The 15,205-nt window shown below is 41.4% G+C and overlaps 1 protein-coding gene across 3 annotated transcripts in view; it reads left to right on the plus strand.

Annotated features, from left to right (window-relative positions):
• SAMHD1 (SAM and HD domain containing deoxynucleoside triphosphate triphosphohydrolase 1) overlaps window positions 1-15,205 on the plus strand; it is a 67,367-nt gene continuing 52,162 nt past the window's right edge. The window contains exons 1-3 of one of the 3 annotated variants that reach the window (XM_027558601.1): window positions 1-317; window positions 4,210-4,261; window positions 11,635-11,686. In XM_027558601.1, coding sequence (XP_027414402.1) covers window positions 110-317; window positions 4,210-4,261; window positions 11,635-11,686 — 312 coding nt within the window. In that variant the 5' untranslated portion in view covers window positions 1-109. The remainder of the gene's footprint in view (window positions 318-4,209; window positions 4,262-11,634; window positions 11,687-15,205) is intronic. The other 2 variants (XM_027558602.1, XM_027558603.1) reach the window with 2 other exon arrangements.

Raw genomic sequence — 15,205 nt, forward strand, 5'->3', positions numbered from 1 at the left:
TGGCAGTATTAAGCGGACTCGCGGCCGGCGACGAGCTGCGAGTGCGCTTGCGCGCGGGTCGGGCGCCGGGGTTCTTGAGTGTGCTGAGGCGAGCTGTGTGTGCGTAACCATGCAGAGTGCCGACTCCCAGAACACCCCCAAGCGGCCCCGGCGCGATGGCAGCCCAAGAACGCCGCCAGACTCCCCTCTCGCAGACGCAGAGACGTCCCCGAGCCACGATCTCGACCCGGACTACCGAACCTGGGGCCCGGAGCAGGTGTGGTCCTTCCTAAGGCGCTGTGGCTTCAGCGATTCGGAACTGCTGAAACGCTGCCGAGGTATCATAGCTGGGTTGCTGAGGGGCCGCGGGGCTGGCGACCCGTGCCCGCGACAGCCGGGCCTGAGAAGAGGGCGCCCTGAGGCGGGGGCCTCTAAGAGGGGCCAGAGCGGCCAAGGGAGACCGGACGCGGGAGGCACCCGAAGGGGTGGACTGAGGCGGCGGCGCCGAGGAGGGAATGACCTGAGGCGGAGAGCGAAAACCTGAGGCGGCGAGCCCCCGGAGAAGGGGACCCGAGGGAAGGGAAGGGCAGACTTGACACGTGGGAGGCATCCGAAAGGATGGACCTGTGGCGGCGGCGCCCAGGAGGGATGACCTGAGATGGAGAGGAAGGAGAAATGGGGCGTCTGGGGTTGGGGACCCGTAGGCAGGGGGCGGACTTTGGGGGTTGGGACCCTGGAGGAGAAAGAGGGAGCAGCTGGTCTAACTCTGGTGGGCTTCTTCAGGAACTTAACAACCCGGCGCCGGAGAGGCGAGTCTCGGGTCCCTTTTTTTTAGAAGAACCTAAGTGGGAGGGTTGCTGTCACTCATGTTCACCAGGTTCAGGACACCCCTCTGCTGATGCAGCTGCATGAACACTAGCCACGTTAGATTATGTGGGGATGCTCGAAGGGGCTGCCCAGGTGGCGCTAATGGTAAAGAACCCGCCAGCCAATGCAGGAGACTTACTAAAATGAGACGCAGGTTCCATCTCTGGGGAGTCGGAAAGATTCCCCTGGAGGAGGGCATGGCAACCTACTCCAGTATTCGTGCCTGCAGAATCCCCATGGACAGAGGAGCCTGGCGGGCTGCAGTCCATGGGGTCGGAAAATATCGGGCATGACGGAAGCAATTTAGCACACACTCTCTGAGTGCTTGAAAGTTTGTGTTTCCTCCGCTCCCCTCCCAACCGGGAGTTTTTCTAACGGGGAAAGAAAATTTTTGTTAATCTCTTAATCCTCATCGCCTACCGTACCATCCCGGTAGGACTCTACGGGCTTGGTGCCTGTACTTGCAGAGCTTGGTGAAGATCATGTTTTGTTATCCAAAAGCAGTTTCCCTCGCTAACTCTAAACTCTAGAGTGGCTCAGTTGACCTCTGAACTCCCAGGAGCTTGCAATTTGGCTTGTAGGTTATGAATTTTAAGCAACTTTATTGGCTCAAGTTCAAACATCCATCCACTTGAAATCTACTGAGCTTCCTGTAAGCGATGTGAAGCTTAACCTCTGCTTTACCCTCTGAAGTGTTCAATAGGAAAGTGGGTGTGATTTGCAAATTCAGAAAACTTTTGCAGTTTGAGGGTGGAGCCCTGTTTGCTTAGGCTGGGGACTAGGGTGGGAGGATCTTTAGTGGTTCAAGTCTTAAGAATAGCTTGATGGATGTTGCACCTAACTACAGCCAGACAATGTCTTGTTAGACTGAGGTCACTTCTCCTCCAAAGGTTCTGGTTATCTCTGCTTGTCCCTTCTTTATCCTATAAAAAAAAAAAATCTTTTTTTTGAGCCACTTGCAGATTTCTGAGATCAAAGCATTCTCCCTATTGCAAATAATTTTTCTCATTAATTAAAGTCTGTCCCTAAGTTTAGATTTTTTTAAAAATTGAAGTATGGTTAATTTACAATGTTGTGTTAGTTTCTGGTGTACATCAGAATGATTCAGTTATACAAATTGTGTGTGTATGCTATGATCATTTGTGTCTCTTTGTGACCCTATAAACTGTAGCCCTCCAGGCTTCTCTGTCTAAGGATGCACGAACACTGGAATGGGTTGCCATTTCCTATTCCAGGGGATCTTCTCCACCCAGGGATCAAACCTGCATCTCTTGTGTCTCCTGCATTGGCAGGTGGAATCTTTACCACTAGCGCCACCTGGGAAGTATGTGTGTATATATATATACACTTGAGATGTATATATATACACCTGAGAAGTATGTATATATATATACATTTATTTATATATGCATGCATGTGTGCATGGCTTCAGTCGGGTCTGACTTTTTGCAACCCTATGGACAGTAGCCTGCCAAGCTCCTCTGTCCATGGGATTCTCCAGGCAAGAATACTGGAGTGGGTTGCCGTGCAATCTTCCCAGCACAGTGATTGAACCTGCATCTCTTATGTCTCCTGTATTGGTAGGCGGGTTCTTTACCACTAGTGCTACCTGGGAAGCCATATATACACATATAGAATGTAGTTCCCTGTGCTATACAGTAGGAACTTGTTGTTTTATACACAGTAACTTGTGTACAGATTAATTTTTATTTGACAAACTAAGCACAAGGTGCTGGGTCCCTTTCCTCATTTTGGAATATGATTTACAGGAATTTAGAAGCTGTGATCCATGTTTTTTAACATGGTATATTTGAGATTCAAAGGTCACACAACTAGAAAAAAACAGAGTTGGATTTTAAGATTAGGTCTTTGAACTCCAGAATTCATCCCAGCTATATCTTAACAAGTATTCTCATCAAAATACGCTGAATTTCCCTCAGCAATACAGGAACAAATAAACCAATAAGAAAAGAAAAGAGAACATATCCAAAGTTATAAAGTCAGCTAAGAGCAAGGAAAAAAACACCCCAGTAGGAAAATGAGCAAAACACAAGAACAAACAGTTGACAACCAGCTTGTAAACACAGAAAAAGATATTTAAAGATTGATAATAGAAATGGGTAATCTAATAAAGTTGATGAAAGTATCAATTTGTTTAACCCTGGACAGTTTGGAAATACCTTTTGCTTACAGGGAATTTCACTTGTAAAAATTTATAGAAATATTTGTACAGTGTCCAGAGAAATATATTCAAGAATTATTCTTCTAACCACTAGTTATAAAGAGCAAAAAAATAGAAATTTTCTACTGGACCAGGCCCTGCTCACCTGACACCTGAACGTTCATGCTTTGATCTAACTCACCCTAGCCTTGTAAGGGCAAGGTTGGCTGTAAACTTGGGGGCCCAGAGTCACCTTTGCCCTCCCACCAACAAACCCACGTGGGAGGTGCTGAGTCCTGAGTGTTCAGCATCCACACTATGTGACCCTGAGCTGGCTCCATGGAATTTTCCAGGCAAGAACACAAAAGTGGGTCTCCATTTCCTACTCCAAGGGATCTTCCTGACCCAAGGATTGAACCTCCATCTCTTGGCAGGAGGATTCTTTACCACTTCGTCACCTGGGAAGTACCTTGTTGCCAGTACTTGTTGCCAGCTGAAATCTTGGCCTTCTCTGCCTACTGAAGCTGAATGAAAAATATGGAAACAGAGTTTGGAGGAAATAGAAAAGTGGCTTTTATTCTCAGCTGGCGGAGAGGGGAACACAGTAGGCTCCTGCCTGCAGAACTGTGCCCCCACCCCACCCCCGCTCCACGAGGAGTCTGGGGGCTTATGTAAAGCAAGGGCTTGCACTCAGGAGTCAGTGATGAGGAATAAAGGTGATAGGATCTTGATTTCTTCCTCTTGTATTGTTTCAAAGACAATCATAAGCTGGCATTAGTAACCCAGTGATTGAGTCTGGCAGTTCAGTGGCTCTGTGGCCTTCTTTCTGATATGTAACTACAAGGTGAAGGGTGTTGTAAGGGTAAACACCAGATAGGGGGATGTATTTAGCATAGAGTCAAAAGAAAATAGGTGAGAAGTGTAGCTCCTGCAGAGTTAGGGGGCAGAAAAGCAAATTCAGACATTCAGAATTAGGAGCAAAGTGAAAAAAACTAGGAATGTTGAGACCTGCTCACTATTCCTTTATATTTGTTCTCAGGAAAGGGAAAGAGAAAAACTCATTGTCCTTTTCACTGCAACATACTGGATGCTCTAAAAATCTTGATCTGAGTAAATTCTGATGGATCCAAACTGAAAGAAATGAAAAAGCAAATGCTGTAAATATTGAAATCATTTATTTTTTTCTCTGTTTTCTTCCATAGAGAAGAGAATGTCAGGTTCGTTACTGCCCTTTCCTGAAGATCTTGGAATAAGGTGAGAATGATAAAATTCACATTGTATCCAAGCACACTTAAGACCTTTTGATTCACATTTGAAAGACAAAGCCCAAGATCATTAGTATTAACTGTCCTCATTTTAAATTTGTAGGGTTTTAAAACAGAATACCATGCCTGCTGTTTAACAGTTGTTTTTGTTTTTGCTGTGCAAATCCTGTGTTTAGTATTACTAATGATTCCTGTTTAAAAATTTTTGCTGACAAACCTTCATGAAGTTTGTAGTGACCAACTTTTTACTCTCAAGTTCAGAATAATTGAATTATTCACATCAGAAAATGTAGAACTGATAGGAAAAAACATTAGCAAGCAAAATGCAGTCCTATCTTGAACGTATTTCTAGGTTTTTTCTAAAGGTGTCTTAAGACTGAAATGCTTCCTTGGTGTTAAAGACACTGTCCAAAGAAGTTTGGCATTTTTCATTTGAATGATATGGGACAATTTATTTAACCCTTCAGTTTCTGCACCTGTGAAATGGATACCTGTGTGACAATGTGTGTAAAGTAATTAGCACATGATAAACCCTTCATAAGTTATATGTATAGGTTGAGGTCTGTATGTATGACTGGAGATTCCAGGATCTAGATCTAGGTCTGCTTTAAAGATCTAGGTTGAGGATCCAATATCTAAATATTCCTTAAATAGAGACTTTATTTCTATTGGAATTGGCAACAGTAGTAAAATACTGTCTTTTTTCTGGAATTCCACTTAGTTAAGTGTTGTTTGTGGGAACAGTAAGCAAAGAATCAAAACAAAGGATTATACTTGAGTTACTTTGTGCATTGCTGCTTAGTAGTTGGTAAGGGAAGTAGATTGAGGGAAGAGATCACTTTAGGACTTTTAACAGACTTCATTCCTCCAAATTCCCTCTTACTACCTATTTCTTACGTATAGTAGTTGCTTACTATTTGAACTGAATGGATTTTTCTAGTAGAGTTTTGCTTTAAAAGGGAAACGTGTAGTTTGTGGATCCAAATACTATTGATTTATTCAGCAAATATTTGTGGAGGACCATTATGTGTTAGGCATTCTTCCAAGAACTTGGGACACATGAGTTAACAAAATAGTACAAATTCCAAAAGGGACACTATATATCACGTCTTTTTGTGTCCATCTCTTAACTCTGACGTGGGTTCTGCAGGACTCCTTATAACTGTGTTTTTCTATACAGCAGCCGCTAGCTATGTGTTAAAATTAATTAAAATGGAAATTTTAATTTCTCAGTTACACTGAGTCACAGTTCATTTCAGTTCATTCACTCAGCTGTGTTCGACTCTTTGTGACCCCATGGACTGCAGCACGCCAGGTCTCCCTGTCCATCACCAACTCCCGGAGTTGACGCATAACTCATGTCCGTTGAGTCGGTGATGCTATCCAATCATTTCGTCCTCTGTCGTCCCCTTCTTCTCCTGCCCTCAATCTTTCCCAGCATCAGGGTCTTTTCAAATGAGTCAGCTGTTCCTATCAGGTGGCCAAAGTATTGGAGTTTCAGCTTCAACATCAGTCCTTCCAATGAACATTCAGGACTGGTTTCCTTTAGGATGGACTGGTTGGATCTCCTTGCAGTCCAAGGGACTCTCAAGAGTCTTCTCCAACACCACAGTTCAAAAGCATTGTTATAGCCACGTGTTCTGGGAAACAAACTCACTCAGAAGGACAATGCAGATAGTGAAGTGCAGATTGCACTGGTGGGCCCACGGCAGAGTCTCCTCTTAGCCAAGGACCCCAACCAGTTTTTGTGAAAACCTTATATACCCTAAGTGTAAGTGCCCAAACCCACCTCCCCAAATTCCCTGAAACTAGTCTGAACAAAGGAAGAGAAAGATACAATCAAAGGTAACCCGTGATTCATATGCCCTAAGCCTAGGTAGTTAACAGTGGACAATTATCAGTAGGCCTGTGGTCATACCCCAATAAGCATAATAGAATTTATGATTCTATTTGGTTACACAGATAATTAGGGTATTCTTTTAGGCAATGGAGAGTCTAGGTATGAGCCCTGGGGTTCTTCCATCCGGGGGGTCTGGTTTTCCAGTTGCTGTGTCGTTTCCATATGTACTGGGCATATAGCTCAAAGTCCACAGTCTGGTCCAACATGGAGTCCTACTTTTAAGATGGAGCCTGTTCTGTCTGTTTCCTCCTTCAGCATCAATTCTTCGGCCCTCAGCTTTCTTTATAGTCCAGCTCTCACATCCATACATGACTACTGGAAATACCATAGCCTTGACTAGACGGACCTTTGTTGACAAAGTAACGTCTCTGCTTTTTAATATGCTGTCTAGGTTGGTCATAACTTTCCTTCCAAGGAGTAAGCATCTTTTAATTTCATTGCTGCAGTTACCATCTGCAGTGATTTTGGAGCCCCAAAATATAAAGTCTGCCCCTGTTTCCACTGTTTCTCCGTCTATTTGCCATGAAGTGATGGGACCGGATGCCATGATCTTAGTTTTCTGAATGTTAAGCTTTAAGCCAACTTTTTCGCTCTCCTCTTTCACTTTCATCAAGAGGCTCTTTAGTTCTTCCCTTTCTGCCATAAGGGTGGTGTCATCTGCATATCTGAGGTTATTGATATTTCTCCCAGCAATCTTGATTCCAGCTTGTGCTTCCTCCAGCCTAGCGTTGCTCATGATGTACTCTGCATATAAGTTAAATAAGCAGGGTGACAATATACAGCCTTGATGTACTCCTTTTCCTATTTGGAACCAGTCTGTTCCATGTCCAGTTCTAACTGCTGCTTCCTGACCTGCATATAGGTTTCTCAAGAGGCAGGTCAGGTGGTCTGGTATTCCCATCTCTTTCAGAATTTCCCACAGTTTATTGTGATCCACACAGTCAAAGGCTTTGGTGTAGTCAATAAAGCAGAAATAGATGGTTTTCTGGAACTCTCTTGCTTTTTCGATGATCCAGCGGATGTTGGCAACTTGATCTCTGGTTCCTCTGCCATTTCGAAAACCAGCTTGAACAACTGAAAGTTCACGGTTCATGTATTGTTGACACCTGGCTTGAAGAATTTTGAGCATTACTTTGGTAGCATGTGAGATGAGTGCAATTGTGCGGTAGTTTGAGCATTCTTTGGCATTGCCTTTCTTAGGGATTGGAATGAAAACTGACCTTTTCCAGTCCTGTGGCCACTGCTGAGTTTTCCGGATTTGCTGGCATATTGAGTGCAGCACTTTCACAGCATCATCTTTTAGGATTTGAAATAGCTCAACTGGAATTCTATCACCTCCACTAGTCATACTTCAGGTGCTCAGTAACCATTTATGACTGGTCGTTACCATTTTGGACAGGGCAGATATAGAATATTTCCATTTTGACAAAGTTCTCCTGCTCAGAGCTACCTTTGAGGATCCCACTGGGATCAGCTGAAGTTGTTCACATTAGTACCAATACAACTGATTAAGTATTTTCCCCTTGTTTCCTGTTTTACCTTTCCTAACCCTCCACTCCATTTCCCAGGATTCACATCCCAAAATAAATTACCTGTATGCAGGCTCTTGTCGTAGGCTCTCCTTTCTATGGGGAAATCAGTTTAGACAAGTACTCCTGTATTTCCTCATGATTAACTGATGATTGTAAAAGGTTTTTCTAAAAAAATATTAATAACAAACATTGTCACATAAATGTATACATCAGTTGTAAGAAACATTACATTTCAGAAATGATGAAATACAGAAATAAAATCTTCTTGTAGTCTATCCTGGCCCAAATCTTTGTTTAAAGTATTTATTTGGGGACTTCCATGGTGGTCCAGTGGTTAAGAATCTGCCTGCCACTGCAGGAGACACAGACTGGATCCCTGGTCTGGAAAGATGCCATGTGCCTTGGAACAACTAAACCCATGTGCCGTAACTATTGAGCCTGTGCTCTAGAGCTCAGGAGATGCAACAAGAGAAGCTATTGCAGTGAGAAGCCTTCGCACCACAACTATGAGTAGCCCCCACAACTAGAGAAAACATGCTCAGCGAACAGAGCAGCCAAAAAACAAAAGTATTTACTTTATCATAACTTTTGCCAAAAGAAAGACATTTCCAGGTTTTGGGTGGCTTTTTAATATACTTTAATCAGTAATTTTTTTAATTAAAATTTTATTGAGGTATAATTGACATGTAATATTATAGTCATTTCAAATGTATAATGTAATGATTCAGTATTTGTATATATTGAAAAGTAAAAGAAAAGAAAAGTGATCACCATAGTAAGTCTAGTTACCCTCTGTCACCATACAAAGTTACAAAGAAATTTTTTTTCCTATGATGAGAAATTTTAAGATTTACTTTCTTTGGAATTCCCTGGCAATCCAGTGATCAGGACCCCGCACTCTCACTGTCGAGGGCACAGGTTCAGTCCCTGGTTGAAGAACTTAAGATTCTGAAAGCTGCGCAAGGAAAAAACCAACACCGAAAAAACAACAAAAGTTTACTCTCACCAGTCAACAAAAAATTAGAATTCCATATAAAGGAGAAATAGAGAATTTTATTTGAGCCAACCTGAAGATTATAACCCGGGAGACAGCCTTTTAGAAAACTCTGAGGAATGTTCTGTCTGTTAGAAGTCAAAGACAGTCATGTACATTTTTGAGATAACAGATGGTACATCAAAGTGACGCACTGAAATTTTACATACAGTTCACCAGAGATTCATACTCCAGATCTGCACATAGGAGTAATGTGTCACCATGACCTTTACAGGGTTAGGAAAGGAAAAATTCGTCTTCTAACGAGTTACATTGTTTACATCAGAAGGAAAAACAGCATTTTTTTTTTTACACTCAGGCCAGCATTCTCACCTTTGAAGAGGTCTGGTTAATATGTAATCCAGATACACACTGCACATTAGAGAGGGCCCAGCACAAGCAGGGAACAGGTTATACTTAAATTTTCTTGCCTTGCCTTAGAATATAAAATGTATTTTATCATTTGGCAACTTTGAAACATGTACTGCAATATTAATTGACTATAGTCATCATAATGTTCATTACACACCCATGACTTATTTTATAGCTGCAAGTTTGTACCTCTTGAACCCCCTTCACGCATTTTGGTCACCTCCTCATGATTTCTATATGAATACGGTAGCTTCTTTTTGTGGAGAAGGCAATGGCACCCCACTCCAGTACTTTTGCCTGGAAAATCCCATGGGCTGAGGAGCCTGGTAGGCTGTAGTCCATGGGGTTGTTAAGAGTCAGACAGGACTGAGTGACTTCACTTTGACTTTTCACTTTCATGCATTGGAGAAGGAAATAGCAACCCACTCCAGTGTTCTTGCCTGGAGAATCCCAGGGACGGGGGAGCCTGATGGGCTGCCGTCTATGGGGTTGCACAGTTGGACACGACTGAAGCGACTTAGCAGCTTAGCAGCAGCTTCTTTTTGAGTTCTAATTAAGTAATGAATACTGCATATCAGTTGAGGGAAAGACTAGGCAGTGAGGTTGGTTTAGGTTTGGTATTGTTTTATGCTGTGATTCTTGGTTATGCTGTGCTGTGCAACAGTGCTTAACCTTTGTCAATTATAGCTCTGCCTTTAAGTACTTCTTGGGCCTGGCCTTTTTCTGTGCTTGTTACGTCAAACAGCTGAGGAGAGGGGAATAGTAAACACAAAGCATGCTGCTTTAATGGTTTATCAGCTGTAATGATGCTTCTATACATTTTAGGAAAATTATTCTTAAATTCTGTAGTTACCCTGAGTTTCAGGGTACAACATAGAGGTCAATTATAGTTCTTCTGGTTCCAAGTCTATTTAAGTACTTTTAGCAAACAATTTGGAGAAGGCAATGGCATCCCACTCCAGTACTCCTGCCTGGAAAATCCCATGGACGGAGGAGCCTGGTAGGCTGCAGTCCATGGGGTCGCTGAGGGTCGGACACGACTGAGCAACTTCACTTTGACTTTTCACTTTCATGCATTGGAGAAGGAAATGGCAACCCACTCCAGTGTTCTTGCCTAGAGAATTCCAGGGACAGGGGAGCCTGGTGGGCTGCCGTCTATGGGGTCACACAGAGTCGGACACGACTGAAGTGACTTAGCAGCAGCAGCAGCAGCAACAAACGATTTACATTTCAGTCTGATTAGCTAGCGGATTGATGAAACCTAACCCCTTGCCTTCTGCTTCAGCCAGGTATCAGGCTGACATGCCTAGACCATTTAGTAAGTGTAAATGGAGACTAATTAATAAGTGTAAATGAAGCAGGAAAATTAACTACAGGATTTTGAGCTGTTAAATTCCTATTCTTTCTCAGAATTTTAGTATTATGAGTAATTACTGATAGAGGAAGATAGGGAGGTATAAATGAAGCTAAAACCATAAATATTTGATTCATGCTTAAGTCATACCTGTACTCATAAGTCAAACTTGGACCTTTGAAACTCGTCACTATAGTGAATTTTAAAAGTATTCATGATCTTGTTTTTTTTTTTTTTTTCATTCATGATCTTGTGACTGATCACCACCCCTGCCAAGAAGTTTTGTATTATTCTGCATTTCCTTTCATTGTATCCTAGATACTTCTTAATTGACATAAGCGACAATTATATCTCTTTGAAAGTTACTTTGATATGACAGAGACTCAGATTGTCAAAAAAATGTAGTTGTCCTAGATGTGACATCTTTGCCCATTTAGGTAGATGACTTTGTTTACATACCACAGGGTCACACTAATAAACTTCTAGATTCTTATACTTGAAACACTGCTGATGGGACAGATATTCACTTGGACATCAATAGTAATTTCTATAACACCTGTAATCATAATTAAAATTCTGTAGTTCTTGAGGGCAGGGACTGAGTCTGTTGTAACCTCAGTGGTGAACACACTGTTTAATCCCTCTGCAGCCCTGTGAGGGAGATATTAATAGTATTATCTCTGTGCTATAGATGAGAATATCAATATACCAAAAAAGGTTAAGTGATTTTTTCAAGGTCATGTAGATTCCATGAGAAGATGTGAGCCAGTTCTGCCTGATGCCAAAATCATTTTTCATTATCACTGTACTCTACTTCAAAGAGACCTGGCTATCTTGAGATTTCACTTACGTAAATCAAGCAAATTTTAGGATCATTAGGGTAGATGTTGGCATTGGTTAGGTTTAAGTAAGTTTGAAGTGTATATTGAACATTCAGTGATGCAGATATGGGAAGTGTTGAAATCTGAATTTACCAAGAAAGGAGGATTAAGGGCAAAAGTCTCATGTCTCAAAAGAAAAGGAAGGAGAGGGTTTCTAGGGAGGAGTATGTTTGAATTATTAATTGTCCTTTTAATCTGACTTCTATTCTAACAATCTAAAGTTGATTATATATTCCAGGATTATTATTAAGCAAATAATGACAGATTTGCTTATCCTGTTATAATTTTAGTTCCTATGGGAAGAAAATGAAGCTGCTTAATTGTATCCAAGATACAATGAAGGTAAGAGAAATCTGAGTTTATTATTATTTTTTAACATAAAGTGATATAATTCAGGTATGTAGAGGTCATTTTTAAAAGAATGGAAAGAAAGCTCTTTTCAGTAATTGGATTGAGAGTAATGGGTTATTACTTTCCTAAACTTTCTGCATTTTCTAAAATAACCATAGAGTATATAAGTCAAGAAAAGCTAAAATATTTTAAGCACATAGAAAGTATACATAGGCTACTGCCGAGCTTGTCAGATCTTAACATTTTGCTTAATTTGCTTCAGATCTTTTATTTCTAGAACAAAATATTAGAAACAATAGAAGGCCTCCTTTGTATCCCTCTTGAATTCTGTTTCCATCCTTTTTTCTCCAAGAGTAAGCACCATCCTGAACTTGGTGTTTAATCATTTTCTTCAATGGTTTTTGGATTTTTTACTACATGTATATATCCATAAACAGTGTATAGTACAGTTTTACATGTTGTTTTTAAACACTGCTGCTGCTAAGTCACTTCAGTCATGTCTGACTCTGTGCGACCCCATAGACAGCAGCCCACCAGGCTCCCCATCCCTGGGATTTTCAGGCAAGAACACTGGAGTGGGTTGCCATTTCCTTCTCCAATGCATACAAGTGAAAGGTGAAAGTGAAGTAACTCAGTCATGTCTGACTCTTAGCGACATTATATACATGGAATTTCATTCACAGTAAGTAGCCTTCTAATGTTGTATTTTTGAGAGATATTCATACCAACACATATAGCCCTACCCTTAGTCATAGAATAACAGTTTTTTCTTTTTTGCTATCTGGGTCTTTGTTGCTGTACATGGGCTTTCTCTAGTTACAGCTATTCTTTGCTGTGGTACACAGGCTTCTCATTGTCGTGGTTCCTGCTGTTGCAGACCATGGGCTCTGGAGCACTCGGGCTTTAGTAGTTGTGGCACGTGGGCTCAGTAGTTCCAGCTCCCAGACTCCAGAGCACAGGCTCAGTAGTTGTGGTGCACAGGCTTAGCTACAGTATGTGGGATCTTCCCAGACCAGGGATAGAACCGATGTCTCCTGCATTGGCAGGCAGATTCTTTACCACTGAGCCACCAGGGAAACCCTAGAATAACTTTTACATTAACATTACTTAATCAGTTTTGGTAAACATTTTTATCAAATGATGGGTCAAAGAGTAGGTATAGGCCTAAAAATTAGTTGTTTATTTTTCATCCCCCAGCCCCTTCCAGACATTTTAAAAGCCGTGTTTTTCAGACTTAGTGTCCCAAGAATCATTTTAAAAAGCAATCAACTGCCTAGCTCCCATCTCAGAAATTCTGATTATGGGAACTTACTTTAGATACCTAGGAATGTGCATTTTTCACAAGCTCTTCAGCATAGTTCTAATACCATAATTAAAGAAATTTTTTTTTTTTAAAAAGGAAACATATTTCTTGATTGGTTAGTGATAAGAAATGTACAACATTGCTTACCCTTTGACATCTATAGGGTAAGGAAACTTAGTTTCAGATCTGGAAGAGGGGACAGGGTTGTCATTCTCCTTTTACCAAGTCACCATTTGTATTTTTCGTCAGAGGTATTATATGCACTGAGTTATCTTAGATCCTATGACCATTTTACTTCTACAAATTAGTCTGCTTATTTTCCATTGAAAATCACATTTGAAAATTTGCTTCAATTCCACAATAACATCCTTTTAGAGATGAAGTAGTGATTCTTAGAGTAAATTTATTTAATTCCAGCCCTTTTTTGAAAAAGTTACCTATTATTAAAATACTTCATTTTCATAAAGAAGTAAATAGAAGGATCACTTCCAAAGATGATATCTAAATATTTCGTCCTGCAGTTGGAAGACAGTTACTGTCCTCCATTCTCTTGTGTCCCTCCTCAATAGCTGCAGCTTGGGTGGTCTCTTCAGGCAGGGCAGAGATAAGATGAGTTTTCTTTATTAGTTGAGATCATCTCAGATAATCTGAGGTCACTTTTTCACAATTTGCTGCAAAAAATCTTTTCAAAGTAATTTTCAAGTCAGTAGTTTCATTTATTCCCTTTTATTTATTTTCTATTTTTCTATTTTTCATGGAAAGCAAAATTGTTTAACCTCATGTATGAACTATAGTCACTGAAAATAGTTCTTAAAGCTACTAAGTGCTTGAGTCAGTGAGTCACTGTCTAGTAATGAAATTGATACCTTTTTGACCTTGGTTCCATCAGCAGTACAGTTGAACAAAAAATTGATTTCTACCCTAATTTGACATCTACCTTTATTTCTTTTTAAATAAAAACAGCTTTAGTGAGATAGAACTCACATACCTTACAATTCACTGTTTATTTTTTCATTTTTATTTTTTATCGAGATGTAGTTGATTTACAATGTTGTGCTAATCTCTGCTATACAGCAAAGTGACTCAGTTATACACATATATGCATTCTTTTATTCGTTCGTTTTAAATATATGAGTCATTGTTTCTTAGAAATTTCATAGTCATCACCACAATCTATTCAAATTATGAGTTCTTTATATATTCAGGATATAAGACCCTGATATTTGATACACTGTGCAACTATTTTCTCTCATCTTCTGGATTATCTTTTTATTTTTATTTATTTAGGGCATGTTGAGGAGCTTGTAGGATCATAGTTCTCCAACCAGGGGTTGAACCTGGGCCCCCAGCAATGGAAGTTTGGACTCCTAACCACTGGATTACCAAGGGATTCCCTATCTTTTTACTTTCTTAATAGTGTTCTTTGGAGCATGAAAGTTTTAAATTTGGATGTAGTTCACTGTATCTATTTTTGCTTTTGTTTCTTACACTTTTGCTATCATATCTAAGAAACCATTGCCTAGCCCAGGATTATAACCTCTATTCTTGAGTCGGTTTTCCATGCTAAATTTAGTTCAGTTTGCCTCTGAAGCCAGAAATTATATAATAGTGAAGATGAAGTACAGTATTTGACATAGCAGGCACTAACTCCAGGACCCAGCATTACTCACTGGTGGGTGGGCACCAGTCCCAGGATCTCCTGGACCCCGATCCTCCCACACACCAGAGGGCAGACACAGGCCCCAAGACCACTGCAGCCCCACAGCCTACCCTGTCAGGACCCAACCAACACATTAGCAGCCCAGCAGCAGTCCTGGGGCCCTACCTCCTGGCCCTGCCTTACAGCAGGCTAGCTCCAGCTTTGGGACACCTTGGGTGCCACAGCCAGTGGTCCTGGGATTCAGGCCCACCCATCAGCAGGCTGACATCAGCTTCAGGACACCAAGGACCCTGTATCCAGAGACCTTGGGACCAGCTACACCCACCAGTGAGCTAGCACTAGCCTGGAATGCCCCCTGAGCCTGGCCCTGCCCACCAGCAGGCTGACAACAGCCCTGGGACCCCCCAGGCCCTGGACTCACTCATTAGCAAGCCAACACAAGCTCTGAGGCACTTTGGACTCCTCAGCCAGCCACTATGGAATTCATCCCCACTCACCAGCAGGCCAGCACCAAACCCAGGAACCCCGCCTCACAGCCTGTCATCTC

This window comes from Bos indicus x Bos taurus, chromosome 13, assembly GCF_003369695.1.
Source record: "Bos indicus x Bos taurus breed Angus x Brahman F1 hybrid chromosome 13, Bos_hybrid_MaternalHap_v2.0, whole genome shotgun sequence".
NCBI lineage: Eukaryota > Metazoa > Chordata > Mammalia > Artiodactyla > Bovidae > Bos > Bos indicus x Bos taurus.